This window comes from Typha latifolia, chromosome 12 (assembly GCF_019914945.1).
Source record: "Typha latifolia isolate L0001 chromosome 12, TyphaL0001v2, whole genome shotgun sequence".
Taxonomy (NCBI): Eukaryota; Viridiplantae; Streptophyta; class Magnoliopsida; order Poales; family Typhaceae; genus Typha; species Typha latifolia.
Window position 1 is genome coordinate 7,621,324 of NC_133097.1, and position 14,458 is coordinate 7,635,781.

The window sequence follows — 14,458 nt, forward strand, 5'->3', positions numbered from 1 at the left end:
GATAATGAGAATGTTATTAGAATTAGCTTTTAGCCTTATCTCCTTCTTTACTTGACTCTATTGGTGCCATCTTCCACCTCCCATCTTCCACCATCCAAGTCTTTGGTCGACATCAATAACTTCACCACCTTCACACCAAGAACTAACCCTAGCATCTATCTAGCTATTGGAGGGTTATCAAGCTAGGATCTAAGTTTTAGAACTGTTGTGGATCGGATTAGGCCGGTTCGTAACATATTTTCAATAAATTTACTAAAAAAACAAAGTTGACTACTTTATTAATCTTATTGGATCAGATATGTGTGGATCCGACCCGTTAACTGTTGGCTAACCGAACGAATCCATCAGCCGTAGTTTCGGTTGACAAGGCCACGGCGATCTCATCTGGAGTAGATCGCATTTAATCCGCACGTGACACCAAGAGTCAACGAGGACGAATGAGTCACTAGGAAGACGACAAGGCCAATCCAGGGGTTATGACTTATGACTTATGAGCACACCCAATTTAAATTAGTCAAAATGTACAAAAATCTAAAGGGTTTGGGTATCCTCTTAGAGTCAACATCACTCCCCAGTTAGGCGACCAATATGAACCATTTAACTCATAACCATATTTCTCTCTGTCTGTAAATAATTTATAAGTTATTTTTATGTTAACAAGATTACATAATCAGTAAATAAAAAATAGCTTCAAAGTTGGGTGACATCATTGAATACGCATAAATTTTAGTTGTTGGAATGCATCAGTACATATCTCTAGGCATCAATTAGTTCATGCATATCTTTATCTCTATATCATCACAGCAAAGAGCTACTGTGGCTTGATCAGCTCATATATGTGATTAATTCGCCATCATAAGCTAAAAATTGAGACATCCTAACTGTCATTTATATCCAGCTATATACATATATGCATGAATTATGTAATACTGAAAAATAGTCTTAGCTATCGTTTAATTATTGGACCCATTACGATATGTTTTCCCTTAAAGAAACTGGATGTATGTTTCAGTGCTTCTGGATGAGGGCCTAGGTAATAATGTCACTACAGTAGTTCTCAGCAAATTGAGCTGGAATACTCTTTGGAATTTTGAGAGCTATCAACTTAATATTATATTATATTATATTATATATATATATATATATTGGAGAAAGAGAGTTAGGTAGGAGCCCTTAATTAATTCATGCCCTTCTCCTCTAGCGAGGTGGTTGTTTGGTGTAAAATCGACAGAGGCACAAGGGCCATAAATTATTGCAAAGTCTAATGCAATCCTCCCTAGTTTGACTTGATCTTATCTCATACTTGTCACTAAGTATAATTAGAGTGTACGAATTTTTCTTCTAATAATAAATAACGAACAGGCCAGATGATAATTAGTCAGTAAACTGCAGTACAAGAGGTAGTCAAAGCACACTTTGCTACAAGACTGTAAGATTTGGTTGACTATAGTTATTGTTTTGAGTCTTTAAAAGCATAGGCATATTGGGAACACCGAGTACGCAGGATCTTTGTTCCTCTCCTTCCTCTTTGAGCAGAAGAAATTAATTCTCATGGAAGAAGTGGGCGAATCCGAGCCAGGATGGTCTGATGAGCTAGGAGAGCAGCTCATCCGAGAGCTCGTCGACGACCAATCCTTTCTCTGGCACAACAACTCGGAGTTCGACGACGCGGTTAGCTATCGATCCATGATCGACAAGCTCATGCCGTCGGTCTACTCCGGCCCGACGATTGGCGATATTGAGAAAGCACTGTCTGTTAGATACCAAAATGCACAAAATGGCTCTCTACCACTGTATGTCCTTCGTTCCCTCTAGCTACCCTTCTGCGCTTACAGCTAGTATATATATTGCATTCTGAATGACAAGTTTGGAATTTGCCTCATTCCAGAGTTAGGTTGCCACAGAGAGGAACAAGTAGAATGGAGAACAAGTACACAGTGAGGATTAAGAGCTGTGCCAATAGGCCTGTGGAAGATGGTTACAAGTGGAGAAAGTATGGGCAGAAGGCTATCAAGAACAATCCATATCCAAGGTTCTTCTTTAATTTCCACTGTCTCATTATATATACATATATATATATATATATATATATATATATGTCCTGTGCCATATTTGATCACAGCATATGATCAATTTTGCCATTGATGCTTGTTTCGATAATAACATGCGTCTTCGTAAACATGATTTGAAGGGAAAACTACCTCCATATGTTATTTCTAAGTCTTGCTATGAAAAGAAATGGAAAGGGTGACAAGAAGACATTTCATGTTTCAATAGTGTTCCTTTTGCAACTTCTAAATGCCATTAGTGTTTTGTCTCCAACCTGTCTGGAGATCTGGTATCCTATACAGTAGTCCAACAACTGACCGAGAGCTCGAAAGTAAATGAGCTCAAAATTAAATTTTGAGTTGAGCCTGATCACAAGCCAAGCCGGCTAGATAAGGCTCTAATTTGTGGATATAATATTAGTTTATACTATGATTAATTTGTGACCATTAGATCAAAGATCTAATACTGTATATCTTATCTCTAACTTGATCTAATCTTAAGTTTAATGAAACCTTATTCAATTCAAAATTTAATCATACTTTATTTAATTCAAGCTTGATCCAATCGGCTTGAGTAATGCTTGCATTAAGCTTTAATTGAGCTTGTTTAAGTTTCAAGTTTAAATTAGACTTGAATTAAGCTTGAAATAGGCTTAATTTAAGTCTCAAGCTCGGCTAAAAGTTAAAGTGAGCCAAAGAGTGAACTAAAAAGTAGGCTAGAAATTAAGTGAGCCAAAGCGTGAATTAAAAGTAGGTTAGACATTAAGTGAGGTAAGCGTGAACTAAAGAGTAGGTTCGAAATTAATTTCGAGCAAAGTTCAGGAATATGCATTTTGGGACTATCTCAATCCACAGCAATGATAGGGTTAAAAAGCATGAAATGAAAGCAGCAATTTGAAACCAATGACATGAGGATATCATTTTAGATAGGACCCAAAATCTGACAACAGGAGAAGCTGACGCAATATGGACAAAACCATGACCTTTACTGGCTTCAATAATGTCTTCAAATGCCCATTCTTACAACTTTTGTCCTTATCAAGACTAGCAAATGGATGCTGTTGTAGTTAAATAAACTTTCCAATTGTCATGCAACAATAGATACTTAAATTTGCTGCAAACTGAAATTAGATGATAACAGGCGAGGCTCGCATGCATCTTTTTCAATTCTCTTCAAGCACTTAAACAGAACCATAATCTATTCAACTCGTCATGTGCTTTTTCTTGCCAAGCAGGAGTTACTACAGGTGCACCAATGCTCGTTGCAATGCGAAGAAGCACGTAGAGAAATCCACTGAGGACCCAGATACAGTAATCATCACCTATGAAGGACTTCATCTCCACTATGCTCACTCCCATTTCATCCATCCCGGGGCACTGGACAACTCAGCCATAAACCTTCAAGTCACAAAGAAGGCCAAGCTTCAAGCCATAGCTCAACAAGATCAATCCCCCAAGAGCCCAAATTCTCAGTCCGTAATGCAGGATCCTGTCGTGCAGCAGCAGCAAGTTGTTGATGAGAAGAGTCTGCTATGTGATCCTTTACAAAAGTTTGCCATGAGATCAGATATAGGGGAGGACAAACTACTGCAAGACTTCACTAAAGTTTATGTGGAGTGTCAGCAAGGCTTGCTCCAAGATATGTTGCCCTTGGTGCTTAGAAATCCAAGCAATTTTGTCACTTCTTCAGATGACACTCCCTTGTTCTCCCAGACATCTTCCTCTTCCTGCTCTTCAACTCTAGATTGGTCTTCCATGACACCTGATCTTGATGTAGCTAGCCTATTTTAATCAAACAAAACAAAAAACAGTAGGTAAGGAGATGAAATTTGCAGGCTTGTTGTAATTGTATTTGTACAACAGAGATATTAATCTCTGAAAGAATGTGAAGGAAAAGTTATTTTATCTGTTTTGTTTGATCGTGATCATTAAACGAAGAAAATGAGTTAAAGTAAGAAAATAGATCAATTAAAATTGTTCATAGTTCTCTCTGCGCATCCAGTACTAGTAAATAGTTCGTATGTTACCTTTTTAATTTGTCTACTTTCGAGTAAATGGTTCAAGTACATTCCAGGTTCCAAAATGATCTTGCTTCGAGTCACACACAGACCAAGCATTGGTTCTTGAAATGCAGTAGCCTGAAGCTTACCATACTCCACCTTTTAAACTGTCAAACAAGTGCAAATATAGGCACTGACTTAATTTCCATTTTAAAGCATGCAATGCAATTATCTTACTATCCAGTGCGCCTCTTCAAATATCAACCAGTAGTCATGCGATGCAGTAAAGGGGTGAAGTAGATCAAATGCTCCTGTCAATCAGCGTGGGCCAACAACAAGGCCATGACTCATGAGTGAACTCCTCCACCAACAAAGGTCTCATATTTCAAGATAGTTGGTAGCAAAATACTTTTTCTGTGTGTTTCGATGTGCAAGAGCTATGCTTGTCTTATGAGCCTTAAACTACCAGTCTTCTTATGTACAAGAATCAAACGTGCAGAATATTATTTGTAGGCTAAAGAAGCTATGAAGTTTTCAAAGCATTGCTAATTTCACATATCATTGGGATGGAGAAAATTTCTACATATGAGACACAGCGGTCTTCCAGACATTAATAAGGTAGTTGTTTGTTGATTCTTGCTTTGATGAGCTCCATCTCAAGTTGGGAGGTCAGTTTCAGATTAACTATGCGGCTAAGCCTACTCTTGTCTATATTATATTATTATAAAAGCCTCAACTTGTTGTCTTGTGCACTAGTGTAGTCACTTAGATTTAATGCTAGTGACATCAGTGGGAAATTGTGCATTTTAAGGTGCATGTACTACTGTGCACCTGAAAGCGAAAGGCATTGCCACCTTCACTAGATAAACTTAGGAAAACAATACCTACTAAAGCTCAAAGCCAAGCTTCTAAGTATAGGTTTTAGATTCGAGATCAGATATTTAAGAAAAATGATATGTATTGACCATATGGATTGTATCGGCTTTCGGTTTCGGACGATCATGATTAGGGATCGATCGTATTGCCCGATCTGTTTTGGCGGATATGAATCGAAACTGGTCCATACTTCAATCCATTATCAAAACAACCTACAAGACCATTTGCTTGAGTTTTTGGCTCAATCAAGAATGAATATCTGCTACTGAGCAACAAGTAGGAGCTTCTTAATTTATACAATTGCAAACTTGCAATCAACTTGCGAAATTCATTACTTGTAACTTGTTGCATGATCTCCATTAGTCATATTGCTTGGTCGGATTATTGATTCAACATTGTGTGTTACTAAGATAATTAGTATGCTACCGTAGCTGTCACTATTATACCATGGTTTGTCATCATTAGAAAAAAAATGCTATATTAATAAGTAAGTTTTCCATGGTTAGTTTGTTCATTAATTGAGTGCAAACAAGTATGAATATGATAGGAATGCTCTTCAATGCCTTAGAGCATTCCATGCATCTCATAGTAAAAAATATATAAGCAAGAAGCCAACCCTGTACAATCTGCATTGAATATCCAAATAGTTGGTTAATCTAATTGAGCCAAACTCTTGCTCAGTGTCTCCTATGACTGAAGATCCAAAGCATTGCATCTTTAAACATCAAATGCAGGCAAAAATGGTAGGATGAGTATCATCAACTCTCCATAACCTTATAAAACTAATTGGTACTACATTAAAGACATGGATTCTCTGCTATTTGCTTCAGATTCCTAAGATTCAAAAAAAGTTTCATCAACTCTCCATAAACCTATAAAAATAAGAAGCCCTTTTAAGTTCTACTCTACAATCAGAATATAGATCTGATGAATGAAAATATTCCCTTTGCTTTCAAGTTGTCTATAGATCATTATCTAACACAAGCCTAAGTAACTAGCTCCAGTTGCCAATATCTTCCTCAATAATAATAAAAGCAACACATTACCTTGTCTAATGCATAGTGTTAAATTTCCTCTTCTACTGTTATGCTAATTACCATCACCAGTTAACAACTGGTTCACCACGGAAAAAAAACCAGTGTATTCAATCTCTCAAAGTTCTTTTGGATCACTATTATTCTGCCATGGACTAATAGTGTTTATTCTTTGACATTGGTTTGATTTATCATAAGTCCAGTTCCTTCTTATGATTTTATCCACTAACAAAACCTACCAAAGAAATCTCAAACTAACACATTACCCCTCTCCGAGTAGCCAAAATCTTCATAAGATCGCCCAAACCATATGCAGCACATTTCTGGATGAACAAATCCAATCCATTGTTTTTGACTTCCTTTAAATGTTCCAACTACTACTTGCGGAATGCTGTAAATATTTGAAAGTTCTGGCACATTCAACTCTGACTGCTCCTCTAACAATCTAAAGATCGCAATTTTAAAACGTGGTATGAACTTATCCTTGAAACGAAGAAATACGAATTCAGATCCATCACGATACCCGTGAGACCTCACAAAAAGCACCCTAATTTTGTGACGCAACCATACAACAATCATCCAGAAGTCATGACAAACAAATGCAACCAGAAAAAAAAAATGGGTTCCAGAGAAAAACTCAAATACCAATTAAACAAAATAATGTAAAGATTTACACAAGATGATATACCTTATAAATCCTTGGGGGGGGAGAGAGAGAGAGAGAGAGAGAGAGAGAGGCACAAATGGGTTCGACGACTCGATCGGATCTATCCAAGTTATAGCTATATGTATACGAATCAATCTAGCCCATTATATTAGAGCAGCCCAAAACGAGATGGGCTTCAACTCAATGCACTGGGAATTTCTTTTCTCCTAATTCACATTCTACCGTACGAATATTATATCAGATTTTTTTGTTACCATAATAAATATTAAAAATATTAAACTTGTCTTCTCCTTAGTCTTAGTTAACATCTTACTATCACAATATACCTCCCGTTAAATATATGGTCATAAAAAATTAATTATCTTAAATATAGCTAGCAGATTATTAATACCATAACGGTATTATAGTAATTTATATTTTTTTCAGTTAATCTGAATGTTTAGCCTCGAATACCGAGGGGGCAAAAATTATACAAATAAAAATTCAATGCCTTTTATAGTTGTGGTATATATTAGCCCTGTTGACTTAGCCTATACTACTTTCTGCTTCTTATTTTCTGAAGTGTGAGAAATATCCAAAGATAACTCACATAATCACATGCGACATGAGTACATGACCATTCTAACATGCGGCTCCATAAGACTTCTCACTTTCGTCATCCGTGATGATCTTTTATCACATATTATATTTTTCTTAGTGTACTTTTTTTCTTTAAATTATAGAAGCAAGTGTCCTCCTTGCCCTTCCTTGGGTAGCAAGGAGGAATTATAACACATCCAGCCTCATTTTATATGACAAGATTTCAAAATCCCCAAGTATTATTATGCACGGGATCCGAGTTATCGAACTCCAACCCGCAACCCGATAACCCACGCGTTGTCGGGTTATCGGGCGTCATCTCGGTTCCTCTCTCCGGGCCCTAATATCCGTGGTATACGCGGTATAATTCCATAATACCGCTGCAGGGATAGAAAACCAGGATCCGATATCCAAATATCTTATGCGGCCCCTACCCTCCTCTTCCATTTTTACCCCTCTCCTTTGTTTCGCCGAGCACATACATAGCATAGCAACGCGTTCCTCTTCCCATCACCAATCCCTTCTTCCTTCTCCCTTCTTCTTCTCTTCCCATCTCCTCTGTTGTCCAATTCATGCGCGATCGCACCACAGGATGACCATCTCATCCCTCGCGCGCTCTCTCTCGCGGTCCGCACGCTGCCGTTCCCAAACCGTAAGTTTTTTTTTTTGGGTCTTTTCAATAAAAGTTCAGTTTTGAACCCGATTTCTTGTTCCGATCTCTCGTTTGATGTGTTAAATGGCCTAAAGTTTGGATCTTGCGTTGTGTAGGCGGGTCTTTTGGGTGGATATGGAGTGAGGCCTGGGGTTCCGATTGGAAACTCGTTGCAGTCTTCTTCTTCTCGTTGCGATAATGGCGGATTAGGGTTTGTTAGAAGTTATTTGACTTCTATAGGGGCAAATACGGCTGTTTCTGCAAGGAATCACGATAAGTGGAGGTTTCTGCTGGCGAATCCTACTTTTAGGCGGTTCTTTTCGAGCGAATCGCCGAATAGAAAGAGTAAGTTTGGGCATTATTGTTCTTTTGGAATTTTCATGTGATTTTAGCTCAATATTTTTTTTCTTTTGGTTTTGTAGATTATGAGAATTACTTCCCGAAGGATAAGAAGGAAATTCCAAAGGGGAATGGCAAGAACAAGTCAGATTCAAAGCGTATGTAATCTTTTCTCCTGCTCTTCAGTGTTAGCTTAATTTGCTTATTTGATGTTCATATATGTTTTAGTTTACAAAATGTGAGTCTTGTATGTTTGACGCACCCTATCATACTCCTTTGATTTCATTAGTCAGGAGCATTATTTTGTTATCCTCTTGATGTCCGAATATCATAATTTTTATTCTAGCTCATCCTTGGCCAACCTCAGCATGATATACATCTTCCAGCATTTCTATACCTAAATATTTGTTTAAACACAACTTTGCAGGATGGACCATGATGAAAGTTAAAAGAGCTGTGGATCTGAAAATGACCTATCTAGTACAAAAAAATAAGAAAGATAAATGCTACCATAGAATATATGCTTATACACATTCATTTATAGTGTTATAGCTTACGACGGAGCTTTTCAATCCATAATGCAGTCTAACTATTATTAATTTTCTGTGCATCAGAATAGCGATTGGAATTCATTGACTGTTTACCAAAATACAATATTTAGAGCATATAAAAGGACAATAATTTAACATTGTTGCAACTTGGAAGGGAAAGTAAGTTAGAAGACAATCAGGCATTGACTACTAATAGAGAATAAGGGAAGTTGATCTTGAGTTGATACCCTTGTCAACAGTAGTATGGTACTACATGATTGTAATATATCACCGGGCAATTTCTTGAGTAGAAGTGGGGAAACTTCCGTTTCACTGCACCACCCTGAACTACTTTGAGCTAATCTTGATAATCTTGTTGGTTTTCTTATTTGCAGAAGATTCAAGCACAGATGAGCAAGGGACTTTCCAGGAGAATTTCATGAGGCAGTTGCAGAATTATCTTGCTCCTCTTATATTCCTCGGCCTGTTGCTTTCTTCTTTTTCTTCTGGTTCATCGGAGCAGAAGGAGGTCAGATTTATTATTACTAGTGTATTCGTTTGCTCCATATGAAGATTTTTGCTTATATGTGATTGTTATAAAATTATCCTGTCATAAAATATTTAATGAGTTATGCAGACTAGGTGAGGAATTTATGAGTTTCTTATTTTGAACTCTACCAATATGCTATTTTTAATGGCCTCCAACTGTTGATATGTACTTAATTATGCCTAAAGTATGGATGATTTTAAGGAGATAGATAGTAGGATGGGTTAACACCTATGAGAGAATGTGTCAATGTGGATCAATTTTGATTATCCGCTCTTTCATGACTTCTGTCCTATAATATCTAGTAGCCCTTAATGTGTTTAGAAATAACCACAGCTTTGACAGTTAATCATCTTGTGGATGTTTTTTAAGACAGTTGATCCTGAACTTTGAATTGATGGACTGGTCCTCAGATGATAGCACCTACCTAGATTTGGTATTATTATTATTTGCAGTTATGCCATAGATGCCTTTCTGAAGCTATGAATCAAAGCAGAATCTAGGTCGAGTAATATTCTCAAGAATTTAATTAGGAGGAGCTTGTGTTGCATTTTATGGGAGGTTGTTTTTGCAACAGAAATTACTTTTTTTTTAAATTCTTTAAAGACTAATTGCTTGCATTTGATTCATTTAGCTTGCTATATGCTTACTGTTTGCTTCATAGACCGAAAGTTTCCTTGTTTGTTCTTAAGGTTAATCCCCTTACTTTTGTTAGTTGAGGTTATTATGTGTTTTTATCTCCCTTTGCTTTTAGCCAGCCCCAATAGTTGGGACTGAAAGCTGTGTTGTTATCGTTGTCTGTTTGCTTTATTGCTTTTATATCTCATATCTATGTGTGAATAGTCTTCCATATGATGCTACTATTTTGGTTGGTTATTATTTTGGGTCTTGTGTAGTTTGCATTATGATTTTTGGATTTCTAACAAACTGGTAAAAGTTCTGTGTATAATAATGAAGCATATTTCCTTTGTGATTGCTCTATTTTGCCCTTCATTTCTAGATTACAGAAAAAAAATTCTTATAAGTAATCTACTGGTGGACTAATTGGCTGCTAACTTTTCCAGATAAGTTTTCAAGAGTTCAAGAATAAGCTGTTGGAACCTGGTTTAGTTGATCGCATTGTTGTGTCTAATAAATCAGTTGCAAAAGTTTACGTGAGGAGTTCACCACGGACAAGAGATCAAAACCAAGATAGTGATATCCAGAGTACTACAACAGATATTCCTAGACAGGCTTCTAGTCGGTATAAGTATTATTTCAATATTGGAAGTGTGGAATCTTTCGAAGAAAAGTTGGAAGAAGCGCAAGAAGCTTTGGGGACAGATCCACATGACTATGTCCCGGTAACTTATCTCTCTGAAGTAAACTGGTTTCAGGAACTGCTGAGATTTGCCCCGACAGCCTTCCTCGTTGGACTTATTTACTTAATGGGACGAAGGATACAAGGTGGGTTTAATATAGGTAGTGGGCCTGGAAGGGGAAACCGTGGGATATTTAACATTGGAAAAGCTCAGGTGACAAAGATGGATAAAAACTCCAAAAATAAGGTACATCTTGGTCTCTTCATATCTTCTCTTCTGGTTGTACTCTTGTTCTTATTTCTGCCATTGTTGAAAACCTGTAACTGGGGAAAAAAAGAAGAGTACAAATAGTTTTTTATATTTGATGTTGATTGCTGTTCAGCATGCTTGGTTAGATGCTTTCTGGATTTTCTCTGGCGTGCATGGATTGGCTAGTCCGGTTTTTGTATTGATGTGTCATTATTTGTAGAACTGTTAAAGATTTTGTACTGTCTCATGATTTTATTATATGGACAAATGTGATCCAGGTATATTTTAAGGATGTAGCTGGTTGTGATGAAGCCAAACAAGAAATCATGGAGTTTGTGCATTTCCTTAAAAATCCGAAGAAGTATGAAGAACTAGGAGCAAAAATTCCCAAAGGTGCTCTTCTTGTCGGCCCTCCGGGCACAGGAAAGACCCTTCTTGCAAAAGCAACTGCAGGAGAGTCAGGTGTCCCCTTTTTGTCTATATCTGGTTCAGACTTTATGGAAATGTTTGTTGGTGTTGGGCCATCCAGGGTGAGAAATTTGTTTCAAGAAGCTAGACAATGTGCTCCTAGTATAATCTTTATTGATGAAATTGATGCAATTGGTCGTGCAAGAGGTCGTGGAGGTTTATCTGGCGCAAACGATGAACGTGAAAGCACTTTAAACCAGTTGCTTGTAGAGATGGATGGGTTTGGTACAACTGCCGGTGTTGTTGTACTTGCTGGTACTAATAGACCTGATATTTTGGATAAGGCTTTGTTAAGGCCTGGTCGATTTGATCGTCAAATAACAATTGATAAGCCTGATATAAGAGGCCGTGAACAGATATTTCGCATCTATCTAAAGAAGATTAAACTGGATAATGATCCATCATTCTATTCTCAAAGATTAGCTGCCCTTACGCCTGGATTTGCTGGAGCTGACATTGCCAATGTTTGCAATGAAGCTGCTTTGGTTGCTGCAAGGTTTGAGGAAACTCAGGTCACGATGCAACATTTTGAGGCTGCTATTGATAGAATCATTGGTGGTTTGGAGAAGAAAAATAAGGTAATTGTATTTCTGGATTTTTTAGCTTTGTCACTGATTGAGATGACAGCACAATTGTAGACACATTTAGTCTTCAAGTTAGAAACTTATTGTTACTCACTTATCGACCATAAGAATGCTTCCCTCCTTTTAGTATTCGTCTTTGCCAACATGGATAGCTATATTGTTTGAAATTTGAAGCTATTTTCAGGTCATCAGCAAGTTGGAGCGCCGAACTGTTGCCTACCATGAATCAGGTCATGCTGTTGCTGGGTGGTTTTTAGAGCATGCAGAGCCCCTTCTTAAGGTTACAATTGTTCCTCGTGGAACTGCAGCTCTGGGCTTTGCTCAGTATGTCCCAAATGAGAATCTTCTGATGACCAAAGAGCAGCTCTTTGACGTGACATGTATGACGCTAGGTGGTCGTGCATCTGAGGAGGTAAAATAGTTTTGGTGATTTATGATTGAGCCAGTGATACTATCTGCTTGATTGTAATGTATTATATATGTATTAATTCAAGCTCTGATGTTTTTCTTTGTTATTCGCCAGTATCTCCTTACTATGAATAGCCACAAGAAGATCTCATGCATGATGCATATGATATGGAAAGGCTGTCCTTTCCTTTTCAGTCTCTTCTGACATATTGGCATTCTCCTTTTCTTCTTAGTAATAAAAAGAAAAATTCTGGATGTGATAGAATTCAAGGATATCTTTTAAAATATAATCATCCCGATCTCCTATATGATATATATAATTGTTTTCTCTAATATATAGGCTGTTTTGTATATATTCCGTTGTTGGTCACATCAAACCACAAGAAGACTGTTAAATGTTCTCTCAAGAATAATTGTTTGCGTAAAATTTTTGTATGATTTATTGAATCTCCTTTTTCTTTTCAACCCTGCAGCAATTTCTTCTCTCTTCTGCTCATCCTCCTTCTTGTTAACCCTTGAAGGTTCAAGAATTTGTTCTGTGAAATATTGTAATCATTTAGTTGATAACTGTTGCCTTCAAGTTTCTTCTAGTTTCCTGGTCATACTTTTCGAGAATGAAGATAGTTCATGCCACCTGTAGAAATCAGTGAAATCCATAGGGACATGCAATGCTAGTTTTCTTTTCCATTTGCAAATTATTTTGTTTTGTTCCTTCTTGTAGAGTCATAATTCCGGCAGCGTAGTTAAATGTAACAGTCAATGACTTTGTTGTGATGGTTTTCAGGTCCTGCTGGGAAAGATCTCTACTGGTGCTCAGAATGATTTGGAGAAAGTTACTAAGATGACTTATGCCCAGGTTGCAGTATATGGTTTTAGTGACAAAGTTGGTCTCCTCTCTTTCCCTCAGAGAGAGGACGGTTTTGAAATGATCAAGCCCTACAGCAACAAGACTGGAGCCATAATCGACAGCGAAGTGAGAGAATGGGTCGGTAAGGCCTACAAGAGAACTCTGGAACTGATTAATGAGCACAAGGATCATGTTGCCCAAATTGCAGAGCTACTGCTTGAGAAGGAAGTTCTCCACCAGGATGATATGGTCCGTGTCCTCGGAGAGCGGCCATTCAAGACAACTGAGCTGACAAACTATGATCGGTTCAAGCTAGGATTCCAAGAGGACGAGGAAAAGAAGAGCCAAGCACCCGCACCCAACGATGTCAATGGATCTCCATCCCTAGATGGAGAGGTTGTGCCCACGTAGTTGGAAAGTTTTCATTTTTCCTTGTTCTTTTTCTTGTAACTATCATACTGATGGATTCTTTCCATTGGTGCGACTTAACTAATTGTATAAATTAACATCCAATCCAAATTGCACCTTTTGTGGGTGGAAGAACTGCGGCATGTTGGTTGTTAACAGATTATTACATGGCCGGATCATCTTTGAACCGATCCTGTGATCTCTCTTTTAGCTGCAAGTAGACTTTTAGATTCATATTGGTGTGTGCCATGCATTGCAGCATAGCTAGTTAATAGCAGGTAGAATTCAGTAGAAACCCCCACCTAGGCAACTTTTGATCTTGCTATGCGTGAATATTTTTTTGTAGAGCAACTCCTTCCTATTTGCAGGTTTAAAGACTTCCATGCTAATGATTAATCTCGACGCCCGCTGCCACTACATGTCTTTCATTTCTCAGAAGATTTTTCTCCTTTTCCTTCAACTGAGGCAACAATGTTTGTGTCTGAGAGTCAGATTTTTTTCTAAATTATGATATATGCGTACTGTTTTTTTTACTCTCTCTCTCTCTCTCTCTCTCTCTCTCTCGACTTGACTAATTTAATGATCTCAACGGAATTCTAGCTATATCCGAAACTAAGGTGATTTTTATTACAAATATAACAATTAAAGGAGAGGTTGATTTGCAGATCTCTAAAAAGTGAGGCAGTTTTTCATAATAAACTCGAAACTTTATTTTTTTTGATCATTCATGACCCCGAAGACTAGATATGAGCTGGACAAAAGGCCAATCATCCCTAGATATAGAGGCACTTTAGGCCCCACCGAGCCTTTAACTGTCTAGTATAGGCTTCAAGCCATATGCGTCGCCGAACAATTGCTTCGAATCAAACCCGCCGAGACCTGCTCTAAGCCGTTGCATTGCCAAGCTGTTCTTCCAAGCTA

General features: G+C 37.7%; 2 protein-coding genes and 1 long non-coding RNA gene across 3 annotated transcripts; 2 read left to right on the top strand and 1 right to left on the bottom strand.

The window, feature by feature from the left end:
• Nucleotides 1-1,504: 1,504 nt before the first annotated feature.
• LOC140799136 (uncharacterized) lies at nt 1,505-3,951 on the top strand. The gene is made up of 3 exons (XM_073153289.1): nt 1,505-1,793; nt 1,889-2,032; nt 3,284-3,951. Exons 1-3 carry the CDS (start codon nt 1,552-1,554, stop codon nt 3,837-3,839), a joined length of 942 nt encoding a protein of 313 aa, XP_073009390.1. The 5' UTR covers nt 1,505-1,551; the 3' UTR covers nt 3,840-3,951.
• On the bottom strand, nt 3,016-6,717 carry LOC140799137 (uncharacterized). The gene is made up of 3 exons (XR_012110953.1): nt 6,647-6,717; nt 4,076-4,215; nt 3,016-3,830 (listed from the first exon to the last, which is right to left on the bottom strand). It is a non-coding gene; the product is annotated as an uncharacterized lncRNA (long non-coding RNA).
• Nucleotides 6,718-7,609: 892 nt separating this feature from the next.
• LOC140798995 (ATP-dependent zinc metalloprotease FTSH 8, mitochondrial-like) lies at nt 7,610-13,726 on the top strand. The gene is made up of 8 exons (XM_073153090.1): nt 7,610-7,856; nt 7,973-8,201; nt 8,279-8,353; nt 9,121-9,254; nt 10,337-10,819; nt 11,101-11,868; nt 12,059-12,286; nt 13,067-13,726. Exons 1-8 carry the CDS (start codon nt 7,626-7,628, stop codon nt 13,538-13,540), a joined length of 2,622 nt encoding a protein of 873 aa, XP_073009191.1. The 5' UTR covers nt 7,610-7,625; the 3' UTR covers nt 13,541-13,726.
• The last annotated feature ends 732 nt before the right edge of the window (nt 13,727-14,458 follow it).

Excerpts from the sequence above, each read along its gene's own strand:
- LOC140799136 (XM_073153289.1), top strand. The coding sequence starts at position 1,552 with ATGGAAGAAGTGGGCGAATCCGAGCCAGGATGGTCTGATGAGCTAGGA. Across the intron at positions 1,794-1,888 it reads CAAAATGGCTCTCTACCACT|AGTTAGGTTGCCACAGAGAG; the intron begins GTATGTCCTTCG and ends GCCTCATTCCAG. Across the intron at positions 2,033-3,283 it reads AAGAACAATCCATATCCAAG|GAGTTACTACAGGTGCACCA; the intron begins GTTCTTCTTTAA and ends CTTGCCAAGCAG.
- LOC140798995 (XM_073153090.1), top strand. The coding sequence starts at position 7,626 with ATGCGGCCCCTACCCTCCTCTTCCATTTTTACCCCTCTCCTTTGTTTC. Across the intron at positions 7,857-7,972 it reads CACGCTGCCGTTCCCAAACC|GCGGGTCTTTTGGGTGGATA; the intron begins GTAAGTTTTTTT and ends TGCGTTGTGTAG. Across the intron at positions 8,202-8,278 it reads CGAATCGCCGAATAGAAAGA|ATTATGAGAATTACTTCCCG; the intron begins GTAAGTTTGGGC and ends TTGGTTTTGTAG.